The sequence below is a fragment of the Amaranthus tricolor genome, chromosome 3, assembly GCF_026212465.1.
Source record: "Amaranthus tricolor cultivar Red isolate AtriRed21 chromosome 3, ASM2621246v1, whole genome shotgun sequence".
Lineage (NCBI taxonomy): Eukaryota > Viridiplantae > Streptophyta > Magnoliopsida > Caryophyllales > Amaranthaceae > Amaranthus > Amaranthus tricolor.
Genome location: NC_080049.1, coordinates 35,486,251 through 35,501,377, shown reverse-complemented (window position 1 = coordinate 35,501,377; position 15,127 = coordinate 35,486,251). Strand labels below are relative to the sequence as shown.

The following is a 15,127-nucleotide window of genomic DNA, read 5'->3' as shown; positions in this document are numbered from 1 at the left end:
ATATCTTGCCAATTTGATTTGAGTTTTATCTAATGGGTCATTTTAATACCGAGTCATACTCAATTTCAATAAATCGAATCACACTAGACAACTCTACCAAAAACGACTATTATATGAAAAATTTTACAAATGTTACTCTCTAAGTCGCTTATTCAATTTATAATATCTATAATTAGGGGTGTTCAAAAATATCCGGTTTGGAAAACCCGATCCGGAAAACCCGGTATCCGATTTTTAAAACCGGGTAAATTACCCGGTTTACCAAATTCCGATAATTCGGGTCGGGTACCCGGTTTTAAAATCGGGTATTCGGGTCGGATACAGATCGCGAATTTTGGAAAACCGGGTACCCGGTATCCGATTTGTAATTTTTTTAAAAAAAAATTTATTCTAAAAAAGTAAAAAGTAAAACCCTTGCTTCTTCACGCCTATCCCGTCATTCACTCATTCTTGCTTCAGTTCTTCTTCTTCATTTTTCTTCACGCCGTCATCTTCTTCAATCTTCATCTTTTTCAATCTTCAGTTCTTCACGCCGTCATCTTCTTCTTCTTCTTCAGTTCTTCAGTTCTTCAGTTCTTTAATTGGGTAAGTTTGTTTTAATTCATCACCATTCTTAGTTCATTACCATTTTTCCTATATAAACTCATTTTCCCCTAAATCCCAATCCAACCAAAATCAAAAACCCTAAAAATTAAACTCAAAACCAATTTCTGAAATTCAGATCTAGAAAATGTCAGGAAGAGGAAAGGGAGAAAAGGGATTGGGAAAGGGAATCAGTGGTTTAATCTACGAAGAAACTCGTGGTATTTTGAAGATTTTCTTGGAGAATGTGATTCGTGATGCTGTTACTTACACTGAACATGCTAGAAGAAAGATTTGTTTTGAGTTCCAATTGAGTTTAGATTCAGTAGTTCATACTTTTAATTTGAGTATTTTGTTTCATACATTTGGGATTTTTCAATGGGTTCTTGTTTATTGTATTATTGGCTTGTTGGTGCTTTAGTTTTTACTGATAAATGCACCGATGGTATTTCTTACAATAACAAGCAATTTTCATCTATTAAAAATGTTATAAGAAATAAGAAAAAAACGGATATCCGGTTTCCGATCCGATTTAAACCGGGTACCCGAATTCCGTGTACCCGGTTTAAACCGGGTCGGATCCGAAACAGAATTTTAAGTATCCGGAAAACTGGGTATCCGATTTTTCGAAACCGGGTCGACCCGATATCCAGTTTTGAACACCCCTATCTATAATATCTATAATAACCGAAAAACTATTTTGCATCTCCAATGACGGTAATATACTTAAAAATGTCTGTGGCCAAAACGGTCAAGATAGAGAACAAAACATATGCCTATAATCTATGTATATACTTTGCAATTAAATATTTTGATAATGCAGAGCTTTAAAGATTCTAATGTATATAATACATTAATACTCCATGGCACAAGTGCATACTCATAGCCCATTATTTGGTAAGTTCCAATTAAAGAGTACTAGATGTCTCTTGGGACTCCATAAATCATATAACTACGTATTTAACTTATATTTTCATTCCATTTATATATTTCTATCCTATTAAATTTGTGAAAAAAAACCCACAAGAAAAGAAAACAGAACACTTAAAAACCTTATACCTCTACTAAATTTAAATTCACTTCTAGTTAGAATAGCATTGTAAACGAGAACCAACTGATTTGCCCTATTTTTCATTTTAGTCTGTCTCAATAAAATAGCCAACAACGGACATAAAAGACGACATACTGACATCATCTGTATAATCATATTGATTTTCCAGAGACATTTACATAAATCAAATAATGGACTTGAAAATATAATTTAGCCATCAATGGAGAAGTATTAGACTTGGCCAAATACTATGAGCAGTATGAAATTCCCCATCATCCATAACAGCTGATAATATATAGATTTTTTCCTTAGTTTCCTCTTTCAAATGATACACAAATCAAAAGGGTTGTGCTAAATGATCCTCCGATAACTGACCGATTTTATCGAAACGTCTATTCAACACCTGTGATGATCCTTTCAGCATCAAAACTCAGCTTTACATTCAAAAAGTACAAAAAAGAATCAGATTCTTTCAAGCATTTCAAAGAGATAAGAAGAATACGCTGAATTCCATTCTGGTAGGCGCAGTAAAGTAGTCTTTACGAAACTATATAAGTAGATAACCGCGACTCAAAATTTCATCCACAAAAACTATTAACAAAAGCACACAAGCCCTCCACTGCCAAAATGACCACCTTAAATGAAAGTGATGCTTATTTTGCGCACCTATTCTCAGTGTCAAAGAAGCACAATCATCGTAACGATCCAAGTAATAAAAGGGGAAGAAAGTACAACCCGTGTGGAGAAGGTGACGATGCTGAAGCTGAGATGTTCTTGCATAGGAAACATAATTATGTCGCTCTGAAGAAGCAAGAAGAAGATGTTGATGCTGAAGCTGATGATTTCATCGACCACGAGCACCAGAAGTTCAAATTAAGCAAATGGATGTCCACGAGTATTGGATGACTAGCGTGATTCCAGAATTTTACTGCAAAATATGTATAATAAACACATAACGCCCACCTTTTTTTTCCCCCTAATTTTACCTTTTGAGACAGGTTTCTTCTTCAACCTAATTTGTAGCTTAGGTTCATTGTAATCATTCGGAGTTATCTACTTGTTCAATTTCTCTTATAATAAACCGAATGATATTTGTACGTGCTTCATTAGTGCTTCGAGAAAATCTCCAAAGCAACATGTAGGGAAAAACATTTCAAATTTCAAAGACAAAACTATCTCTTCTCTGCTTTTAGAAGGTAATATATAGGCCACTGTAATTGAATATATTACAGGTTTATAAAGTTCAAAGGTTTACTAAAAATATTACAGGGTGCTAAATTTCAAAAATATGAAACTATGTCTTCTCTGCTTGCTCGATTGCAGAACTAATAAGTGTACTTACCTTCATTCAGAAGTTACAGAGAAAATTTTGCTATAATCACCTTGAAAATCCTTTATTCCTACACTTGCAAGCCGGCAGATGGCGACAGATGGAGAAATAAGGCTTTTTGTCAATAATTCTTCAGTGGATGAAATAACAAAATACAAAATAAAAAAGTAATTGAAACAGGGAAAAAGATGACTGTCGACTGGCACTGCTAGCTTAAACAGATTTCCTAGTTTAATATCTATACGAGAGAGACTATACTAAGGGACGGAAAAACAGGAACAAAAAGAGTAAATAAAATGTACCATCAATTTAATGTGTGATTCCATCACTGAGTGGCCGAGAAAATTCAGCAACAGAACCAGTAGTACTTGATGTAGGCTCTAAATACCATTGGTTCTCTTCTCGAGTGATGAAGGTAGCCTCTGCATTAACAAACTATATTTCAGTTTTGAAGAAAGTAAGGAATCCTAAAATTGAAACGATGATTTATTGGATGCATAAAATATACCAGATAAGAAAACATCCTTGTATGCTTCATCATCATATAAAAATTGTGGCGGATCTGGAGAGCCAATCCCAACAATAGTGCTTCCACTGCATAACACAAAATACAACACAACAATTAAGGAAGCATTAAGGCAAAAGCATTTCTTGAAGATTTTTCCATCATTGCGCGAATCCAAGTTTCTAAATGCAATACAAGCAAAATCTAAAGCCGCACCTTCCAGACATAAAAACGGCATCATATTGCCCACGGCTTGCGGCAATAATACGTTGTTTCAATCTTCGTAAACTTGGTAGAACTTCAAATGCAGGAGACTCTGAAAGACATAATACAAATTATCGCCATTTACGCAGTGCATCAGCTCCACAGCAAATAACAATAATACAAAGCTTTATCCATTTACAATAAGGATGCCTATACTCACTAAAGCATTATATACTTATATTCTGTAACATGAACTCAATAAAGTGTTAAAAAGTTTTAATCATATCCCAAATTCTGAAACGAAAAACAACATAAAAGTTAGCAGTAAAGAAAAGGGGTTCTTTATCGCAACAACATGTTGTCTTCTTCATGTGAGTTGTAGGAGAATACAAGATTTCACATTAACCAGTGACTATGACCCGTATGAATTGAATAAAAAAGCTAAGAAAGATTGGTCAGTGATTCTACTTATTACGTCATTACCTAATACCTACCCAAATCATTGATACAGGCATCTTGAGAAATCCCTTCACTTGACATTTTCTCTAGCAAAGATAGCGGATCAAGCTTGCTAGTTTGATCCAAACGAAGGCGCTGCAGAAATGATGAAACATACTTACAAAGAGCAGCTATTAAAGCCAAAATTTTAGCATATCTATACTATTTACGGCATACCTTGTAAACTTGGGCAGTAGAACATGCTTCAGGGGGCTTTATCAGAACCATAGGAGTGTCCATAGGTATGGGTGGTGGAATATCTTTAACCACCTAAATAATAGAAACCAATTTAGCAGTAGAAGAATATGGAACAAGTACAATATTTGAACATGTACCAAAGCTAAATTTAGAAAGTGCGAATAAACACGGTCCTAGCAAAAACAATTAAAAGCAAAAATAGTTGTATTTAGAAGGTACGAGAATAACCCAACAATAGAAATGGAATCAAATAAGCAAATTCATTTCGTAATGTTCGTTTTGATTGTGTGAGTACTGTTTGGAATACTTTTCCGTAAGGGATTAGGTTACTTTGTTACATCAATGACATGGGAGGTAATAAATTACTAAGCAAACTCATCCTTCACATCCTTTCTCTTACCATTCCCATATCCTTGTCCCCTCTTTAAACGAATAAAAATTAAAAATAATAATCCCTACAATACCAGTACTCCTCTTTAAACTTTCCCTTTCCACTTCATTTCCACTTCTCATACCAAGCACCTCCTAAGAGTTATCTCTTACCACAATTCAAAAGAGATATCATAATATCTTATCTCCTAATAGTCTCTGATTACCTGCCGTATCCGCACACAAGTGTAAGAAAATCTCTACCTATGGACTATCAACTTTATATTTTACAGCATTTATATAAAGCTTATTTATAGCACAAGTCCTCACAATCATAAATTAAACATACCAAAGCACCATTTCAAATAGATGTCTTAGTGTGGTAAAAAGACAGATTCTGCATTAACAATTTTAAGCTTAAGACCCTAATAAAAGAAGCATCCCTCTGTAACCATATTTGATAAACACTTCATACACCTCCAAAAAGAATATTTAGTTCAAGTTATAGCATGGACACTAATCATCATATTACATATGATAACAGCTTGTACCTCACCATTAAAAACAAGAAGCATTCCTCTTATTATCTCATAATGCAACAATCCAATGATCTCTTCCTAATTACGCATCCAAATAGTTTCATAGGCCACACTACAAACCCATACGTAGCATTGCATAGAAATGGCCACAAGGGCAATCTATCAAAGGTAGCTAATCTCTTATGCAACATAACTATAGACAAAGATTCCATTTAGTGACATCACCCCATTCCCTACATCCTAACAAATACTATCTACACTCAAAAGTTCTCCTACAAATCTAAAAGAAACCTGTAGGTAGCACAAAGTAACCATTCCTTTTATAAAGATAGTAATCATCCACCCATCTAACTCATCATTTTTTACCCATTAAATGGCTTAAGGGGCTCAAAACAACTTGGTAGCTATTTCTTTGTTCCTGATAACAAATTTTCGACGTTCCAACCTCCAATAGACATGGAAAATCACATTAAATTCCCATGAACTAAAGCCTTCCTGAAATCCGAATTCCTATTGCATCTTCTTAGCCACTTAGGCACAATTAAATTTGGCACAATGTTCTACATGAATTAGCAAGTCGCCCCAGGTGGCCCAAAATGGCATATACTTCGCTAGCTTTGGCAAAGTATAAGTTGATTTTCCAATCAAAAAACTATAACTGAGATTCCAAGATGACAAGAGAACTTCCAAAGTCTCAGGTACCCAAGGCAGAACTTCAGAAGACAATTTTCTTCTTCATATTCTCATTAGTATGATTATTTCATGGCAAGCATCTTAGACTCCGTTGGAAAGTGCAGGAAAGCATAAAGTAAACATGAATACTAGCTGGGGGAAGTTGTACTATTGTCAAAGGTATAAAGTTTTCCATCAAAGCTTTTTATAGGTCTGTACATTCATGCAAATAAGAGGAAGTTAGAGTAAAGCTCCTTGGGAATGCTGGTTTATGGATGAGAATTTTCTGAACTCGAATTTTATTTTCTTTTATAGTTGACACTGAAGGGAATGATTCAGCGGGATTGAATGTAGACCCAAAATAAAACTTTATGCGGAGTTTAAGGAGTCAAACTAATAAACAGTATCAGTTTTGTCTGTTTTCAACTAAGGTACAGTCTAAAATCTAGACATTTAAGTTCACTGAATTCAACAAACAGCTATTTGGCAAGGGAATATGCAGATGTATAGTCCAACTATACAAGGGCAGGCACCACTTAACTTTATTGGTTAAAGTCACCATCACAAAGGTGATGCACGCCATAAACATCAAAAAGAACCAAAGATTTTTCGAGCAACACAAACGCAACAGAATTGTTCTTGAGCATATCATTCTCAGAAGATATATAGCTTGATGTTGTCAACTTAAGGTAATTGATATCCTAGTGTAATAGACTAGCTTAGAGCAGAAAAAGAAGGATGCAACTATGGGTCTGATGCTGATGTTGTTTTTCTTCAGATGGAATTAATACAGTATGTTGGGTATTTTAGTTGGATCATGTTTGTCTCTTGCTCGCATTCTTTATAAATGGATTTTGGGCAATACATTCATTGATTTCGAACTGCAAAAATCCAGTATTCATTTTCCTTTGTACACAATGCATTCTTTGATTATAAGTCATCATATACAAAATTACCCAGTAAATGGACTTTTTCCTTGTACCCTTTGAAAAAAAGAACCAATAAGGCAATAACAAACAATTGGTAAGCAGAAGTAAAACTTCAAAGGAAGAGATCTGTATCCATATCCTTACATACCTCACCCCTCCCAGTACAAAATGCTGCTCCACGTGAAAAGAAGAAAGGAATATCGGAACCTATTTCCCCCGACCATTCTTGAAGCTCCTTCTCTGTTGCAATACCACCACTAAATTGATTCGCTGCCCAAAGTGCAGTGGCAGCATTGCTACTTCCTCCTCCAAGCCCGGCTCCTGTAGGAACCTTCTTATCTAGATGAATCTGTTCGACGACATTCAAATTTAAAATGTTAATGCCTGTGCTGAAGTAAACATACCAGTTCTTCACAAAAAAGAAAAGCATTTAGAATACCCAAAAGTACTTGTCGCTACCGGTCTTCTTCCGATACAGCTTTAGGGCTTTGATTATCTGAATGAAAGTTCAATTGCCCACAAATTAGACCATAATCAAGCAGCAAAAGTTACATGATACAATATACTTCAGCATTTACCAGATTCCTATCATCAAGAGGAACTCCTGGCACATTTGTTGATAGGCTATCTTTAGACTTTGAAGGTGACAAAGAGAATTTAATCTTATCTCCCAAACTTATCACCTAATACACATAAAAATCAAGATATATCATCACCATCAGCAAATAAGCAAAATAGCATTTTTCTTGAAATCAGAAAACAAAACAAAGGCTCTATTTAATTTTTAAAAAATTACATCTGCCAAAATCATTTTCTTAATGAACAATTTGTCTTTAATATGTTCAAATTAATATGAAATTATCAAACTATGTATAAACAGAAATGTTTTCCCAAAATGACAAAAACCATGAATAGATGAATTATGAACTTACATGAAACAAAGATGCTAAATCATGATATCCATCCTCCCTTTTTCCAGTAACTCTCAAAAAAACATTCACCTGAAATTTATACATTACATCACAATAGCATATAAATTAATGAAAACCCACAATGCAAAACAATTCGAAGTAAAAAAAATCAAAATCCAAAGAATTTACCAATAACAATAAGCAAGACACAAAAAAGTTCACACCTTACAAGGTGAGAAAAGAGTGAGCCTAGAAAGACCAGCCTCCTTATCTACTTTATCTGCTAATTTGTTCAGTCTTTCTTCTGGGTCATATACTATCTAAAAACATCCAAGAAAAAACAATAATAAATTCATAGATGGAATGAAAATTATTGCATAAATTAGAAAAATGAAATGAGATTACTTCTATTTGTCTTCTCCCACCAGATGATTGGTTAAGACAAGACATTGTTTTGAAAGATGGGTTCTTTCCAAGATTGAATTTTTTGTTAAACCCATAAATTCCAAATGTAGGAAAATCACTTCTTTTGGTAGGATTGAAAGAAATGCTGAGAATTGAACCATGAAGAAGATGGGTGGAAGCCATTTTGTTCACTGTGATTAAGGGTCTCAATTGTTCATGCTAATTTGGTGAAGAACTTGAAGAACTGTTTGTAAATTTTGGGTTTATGAGACAAGTAAATGTTTCTGATTGATAAAAGAAGAAAAAAGCATGTCAGAATTATAGAATGGTAGTATTGATTGACTATTGAGTTAGGTTGGTGGGAACTGAGAAGGGGATAAAAGGGTTGGGCATTAACCGCCATGTGATGGTGCCACACATGGGCGGATAACTTCATCCAATCCTTTAAGGGGTGTTTGGTAAAATAAAGTTAAGTCTTTGTTTATTTGAAGGAAATAAAAATAGAAAATAGGACTAAAAATAAAATAATCTCCATGATAAATATCTTGGAGGAAGGTGGTATTTGAGGATGAAATTTTCTTTTAGCTTTTTCAAATAAACATCCAACATAACAAACAAGGAATGTGACTTTTTATGTTCAAAATCTCATCTTAAAAGTCTTATATAAAGTTTTAAAAAGTCATATTCTCACATGCTGACACCGCTTAAAAGAAAATGCATTATGCATGTTCAATTAAAATTTGCCAAATTTACACAAATGCCCAATTCACATAAATTCTCCTTCAACACGATTTTATGGAGAGAAAGTCAATAGGTCAATTAAATTAACTAAAATATTAACTTTTCATTTATTATTTTTATCCAAAATCGAGGGTTCTTAATTATAGATTGAAAAACTATCAATAACATAATATGATGAGGGGTACCTTGGTGGAAGGTCATATGAGTAGTGAGATTGTGGGTGAAACGTGAAATTGCTGACCAATCTATGCCTCTAAAGTCTTCGTAAAGCTCTCCCTAGTAGGTCGATGAGGGGTCTCCGGTGGGCTCCTTCATGGTGATAGGCTTGTCATCTCTGCAATCCTACAAGGAACACGATCACCTCGTATGGCTCCGAGAGGTACGCCTAAGTTAATACCATAGTACAATAACTTGTTTAATTTAGAGAGAGTGTGTGTTTGACTTTGGCCAATATGGTCAAAAGTCATTACTTACAAATGACCCCAAAGCGGTATATATAGAGAATATGAGGGATGTATTCTCTAATCCTAATGGGCTATTATATTTGAGTTTGTTTTTACCAATAAAACATATAAAATAAGTGACCTATCTTATGTACAAACACTTATCACTTTATTTTTTAATATTTAATAATATATTGTTTTAAATGTCAAAATTGTTATTTTAGTTGTTTAAAAAGTTACTTTACAAATTAACATGAACTAGTTTGTTTATCTAAAATTTATTTTAATTTGGTTCAAAAAGGGTTATATCAAGTAGACTATAAAACGTATTTGAGAATCGCCCTTAACCATTATTCAAAGATAGCTAATGTTTTTTTTTATAGTTAGTATTATTAATTAATAACTAATAAGATTTCAATATAGATCATAGCATACTTTAGCATACTTTCAAACCTAAAAATATGAAAATTGGAACACTCTCAATGAAATTAGGATTGGATTTGAACTAAACTACAATCTAGCTAGTCAAGTATGGATGATGTGCTCAACTAGACACTTAACCTTCTCTAATTAGGTTGGTAGTAAGATATGTTTAATGCGACATTGAAACTCACCCTAATAAGAAAATAAATACGAATCTTATGCAGGTACTTCATTCGACAACGGTATTTTATTTTATTGCTTTATTTTCAGGTCTCTGAATCAAATTTCCATCAAGTTGTAATAATTAATAAAATTTTACACTCAGATAATAATTTAAGATATTCATAGCTCACTATACGAGTACATAAAATTTTAACTATATCTCAAAATCTATAACACTATTTATACCTATTAAAAAAATTCAATAATAAATCATATAGTTACATTTTATACCTTATAATTTTAATCATTAATATCTTCAATTATTTGTTATACAATATGATTGCACATTTTAATAAATAAATTAATTAATAACAATTCACTTGATTATTTTTTTTGAAAGGATAATTCACTTGAGCATTATGTTTTTTTTTTATGTTGTATTAACCATTTTAATTTGAGCTTTGTTGGTAACCAGACTCCATAATACTCGCCCTAACCCCATAATGAATACAAAGGCCATACCAACATTTTCCCGTTCCGCTCCGTCCCCTCCCGTCCCGTTCCGTCTCAAGGTTTTAACCTAAGAGCGATGAAACGTCACCCAATATTCGACTACGAGACGCAGGAGATGGTGCAGAATACTTGATTGGTAACGTTTTAAACCCTAATCTAATCAATTTGTCAATCTGCCTTATGAACCAAGCATATTGGCTTATTACTGTTGATTCGCGCGTTATGTTCTTGTTTACTGTGATTTTCGGTTTATAATGCACTTATTGATTTGAATTAATACTCCAGAAATCAGGGTTTTTTGTTATGTAGAATAGGATTTTGTTATTATATGTTGTTAGGGCAATAGAATTGCCAAATGTAATGCTAAAAAGAAGAAACCATACCAAGTTGGAAGGTGAGGAAAATCATAATACCAATGTGGTACTATACTATAAAACCTCAGCTAAAACAATTTATGACAATATTAATAATGTAGAGTTTCTTGATTACAATGGATATTCCAAGACAAAATTAGGAAAATCCTAATTTTCTCTCTCTAAAAACCCTAAATTTGATGTAGCACTCCCATTATAGATTTCCTCAACTGTTTCCAACTTTCAATGATCCTGATGATGTAAATGACTATTTATATGTTTACAATACAATAGGAAATGAGTTGATGTGAGCTAACTTTAAACTAGAAACATGATAGAATTCGTGCGTTTGGCACAGAACGCCCGCTTGACATGGTCGAGCGAGCTACAGCTGATGTCAACAACATGTTTCTTCACTTAATCTTGTATTGCATCTTATTTAGGGAGCTTCTCTAGAAGTATTCTGAAGTTATACCTTCCTCTTGGCACCATGCAACATCATACTCCCCATCATTAAGACCCCATAGAACACCTAGATTGAGTTATGAGTCACCACATCTAACATTAAGTAATAATAGTTGTTGCTAGTTAAATTTCTACTTATGATATTTGATGAATTCGATTGATCAAGTCATTGATACCTTTATTGTTGTTGTACTATGTGACCTTATCCCCTATAAACCAATTTAAGTATCATGTTGGAAAATTCACTTGCAAACATTTACCTTAGAATGAACATGAAGTTGTTTCTTTACCTAATACATCCCATTACCGCAATGCAATTAATTTTCTATGCATAATTGATCCAATAAAAGCACTTGCAATTTTCTTTACATGTTATAGAATGTTAACTCGTGACATCCATTATAAATGAATTTTGAAATCAAAGTCAAAATCAGATATTGACTAGCAAATTAGTAACAAGAAATATGAGCCCTAAAAATGTTAAAGCTGTTAGCCATTTGACTTTGGTGAGTTGCTATTCATGTGTACATTGTGTTATTAATTTTCTAATCAGACGTATAAGTTATGAATAGGCATCAGGCTTGTAAATCTGTTATGCATACAGATTTTGTTGAATTTGCATATAAGATAGATTACACTCGTATTCAGTCACTATAGATCAATGCCATAAGGTCTTAAAAATACTGTATTTGACAAACCGTCATGGATCGTGTCTACAAATCCGCGACGGTGGTCTAGGGAGTACAAGCTCACATAAGAGAGGAGAGTTGACAGATGACTACACACAAACTTGATGATTTCCTTCTAAAAACCATATGGTTTAGGAGGAGTAGCTCACCATGCTTATGTGCTTGTCAACATTTCACTTGATTATTCCTCTATAGTATTTAAGCTATAAGTCAAAGAAAAATTACCTCAACTCTACAATAATAAGGCATATGGTTGAGAAGTGCATTTTGACACCCACGTGATGTTGCTTCCTCTACTCTCTTCGTGATTTTTTTTAGTAAAGTTTATGATTAGAGGGAAGGTGACAACTTTTTTTTTGACATCCTAAAATGTTCCATCACTTCCATGTAATTCTAATTTATATTTAGTTATGTGTTGGGATTATTGGGAAGTGAAACATTTGTTGTTTAAAAGCCATCTCTCCAGTGCTTTAGGTTGATTTGGTTTTAGACTACCTATATAAGATATCCCTACTTAGAGGTTGTATATTGTTTTAATGAGGACAATATCATTTATACTATTGAAATTTAAAATTTGAGTTAATCTTCCAAAAAATGTACTTCTAAGTTCTATGTTAGAGTTTGGTTTTTTACCAAATACCAAAGAATACAAAGCTGCATGGTTGAGATAGTGGTGAATGTCTTAGCATTATTGATTGAAGTAAAATTCACCTTTTGAGCTGCTTGGTATCATGTAGATTGGTGAGGTAAATTATTAGCTGAGATAGAATTCAAATTGCATCTCAGCCTACGAGGAACATCTCCTCCATCAAACATAACTTTTTTTTTTTTGATGATTTTACTTATGTTTATCCTTTCTTATGAAGATTCAGCTGAACAGGTGAGTCCAATTCTAGCTAGTAAGATGAGAATTTCCATGACATCGTCTTTCTTGCTTGTTCTTATTCCACCTTTACACGTTGCTTGGATGGAGAGAAACCAAAAGAAAGGAAGGGTAAGAATTTAGAGGATTTGAAAATCCTTTTTTTAGATAACAAATAGGGAGATGGAAGGATTTAGAGGAATATTAATGTATAATCATGAGTGTAAAGTTTGTGGTAAATGTAGAAAAAACTCAATATTGTTGTCTTGGTAACTTGACTAAACTCTAACCCATACAAGTTGCATATATCTTTTTATTATTCTGGAAATCAAGTGATACATTAACTACAACAATGTATTCAGTGCTTCATTTTCAAGTAATAAAGGGGTGAGGAAGATTTATGATTTTCACTTAAATCTTTTCAACTTTGGAAATATTTTGTTTATTAGAAATATAAGGAATAAAATCTTTCATGTCTTCTCCTTAGTTTTAAAACACTTTGTGCGCCTCAAGCTAATACTAGGCTGAGAACGCCTTGGCTAGGTTAGGCAAAACCTGATGCGTTTTGCGTCTTGTGCATTTGATGCGCCTCCTCGTTGGGCTGGGTAGTTAACTTAATCTTGTTTTTTGAATTAGAAGTAAGTCAAACTCAAATACAGTTGAATATGAAGTTCGAGAAACTATTGCTTCTAGGGTTGATGCAATGATAATGAATGTTTTCAAGTTTGTTGCTATTATAATTAGAATTCCGTGTTGTATTAAGGATAATTTGTGTTTAAAAACTAATTTATAAGCTTTTATTGAAATAGTGCGCCTCGCCTAGAAAAAATCGCGCCTTCACCCTTCACCTTGGCTCTTAGGACGCTTTGTGCCTCGGTGTCCTTCACAATTTTTAATACTAAGGTCCCAATAGAGCCTTATAAAGAAGAAAATGATTGATCCCCATTGTGTTCCTTGAGAAGAGGGTTTTTCTAGACCTAATTGTCTACAGTAGGAGAGTGTTTATGAATCATTAGATAGAAATGTAGGAATATCCTAGTATATTGGGTTGACTAGTTGAGGCCACACAACTAAGATATTTAGGTCTGAAACAGTGATCATATAGTTAAGGAGGAAGGGTCTTTGGAGCTGTTATCCCCAGCAACCCCATATGGTGATAAGAGAGGATAGATTGAAGGTTAAGGTGGGACTTAGGAGAGTTTCCGATAAGTGGTTTCTCCAAAGCCCACACGTTTTTTCTAAGTTGGTGAAGCAAATTGCGGATATTAAGCTGACTTGTTAGGGGCTCTTGGATGGTGTTTTAATCATAAGTTTTTATGAACTTTGAATTGAGGGTCAAGCAACCGAAATGAATTTACTAGTTAGTTAAAATGTCGAATTTAAGTTAAAATGAAAAAATAGCATGTTAGCCACTTAGACGGAACTTCACGAGTTAGTGTATTGATTTATAGATGCATCAGGTGTAGCCTTCGCATCTAGTTCGTTTCTAGCAGGTGATAAATATACAAGGAATAATGTTTAAAGATGTAGAGCCCCCGTTCCAAAGTTCTTGGATATTGACTTAAGGTGTGAGAGAAAACTGAGAAAATGATCTTTATATACTGGGATGAATTTGTTCAGCTATATGGAAAGTCAAAGATCTTTCTCTCTGACTTGGTCCATGTCCATTATTATTTTTGAATGGGGCCGTTGAGATATGTCGAAGAAATGTATGGCTTGGAAGTCTCTAACTCAAATATGTAATAATTTGGAACTTGTCTACAGACATCAGTTTGTTCATTATTAATTATTTGATACGTTATTGCGTGCCCCATTCAACCACTGTCATACACATTTTGGAATCTGAAGGTCCTGTGATTATTATAACTTCTCAAACCTTTCTGGGCTCTGACTTTTTTTCCCCACCAGATCATATTAAAAGCTCATTATGTGACATATTCCAAGCCGTTTAGAAAGTGAGATGGCAGCCGTACACTTGTACCATTGGCAGACTATAGCTAGATGACTTGTAATCAAATATCCATGTTTTCCAGGATTACTTGTGATTTGTGAACAGGATGTCCATGGAAAATTCTAGTGATAAAACACTTGTGTCCTTGGCATGAGAGCATTTATCTTAACCATAGTTTTAATAGGCCTAACATTTATAAGCCTAACTACTGCACTTGTAATGAAGACTCTTAACCTGAAGGCTCATCCACTTGCATTTTTTTGGTTTACAGACACCCATATGCTCTTTTCATATAAATTAATAAAGGGAAATGATTAATTTGACATTGACAT

General features: G+C 33.7%; 1 protein-coding gene across 3 annotated transcripts; it reads right to left on the bottom strand.

Annotated features, from left to right (window-relative positions):
* Window positions 1–1,326: 1,326 nt before the first annotated feature.
* Window positions 1,327–8,629, bottom strand: LOC130808869 (4-diphosphocytidyl-2-C-methyl-D-erythritol kinase, chloroplastic). Of its 3 annotated transcripts, none has more exons than XM_057674403.1 (12): window positions 8,194–8,629; window positions 8,013–8,108; window positions 7,810–7,878; window positions 7,456–7,560; window positions 7,317–7,373; window positions 7,026–7,226; window positions 4,348–4,440; window positions 4,167–4,266; window positions 3,685–3,784; window positions 3,472–3,557; window positions 3,266–3,385; window positions 1,327–2,067 (listed from the first exon to the last, which is right to left on the bottom strand). In XM_057674403.1, exons 1-11 carry the CDS (start codon window positions 8,374–8,376, stop codon window positions 3,273–3,275), a joined length of 1,203 nt encoding a protein of 400 aa, XP_057530386.1. In that variant the 5' UTR covers window positions 8,377–8,629; the 3' UTR covers window positions 1,327–2,067; window positions 3,266–3,272. The 3 variants fall into 3 exon arrangements, with proteins under 3 accessions (XP_057530386.1, XP_057530387.1, XP_057530385.1); XM_057674404.1 differs by having other exon boundaries at window positions 1,335–2,036; XM_057674402.1 differs by lacking the exon at window positions 1,327–2,067 and adding an exon at window positions 2,821–3,033.
* Window positions 8,630–15,127: the final 6,498 nt, after the last annotated feature.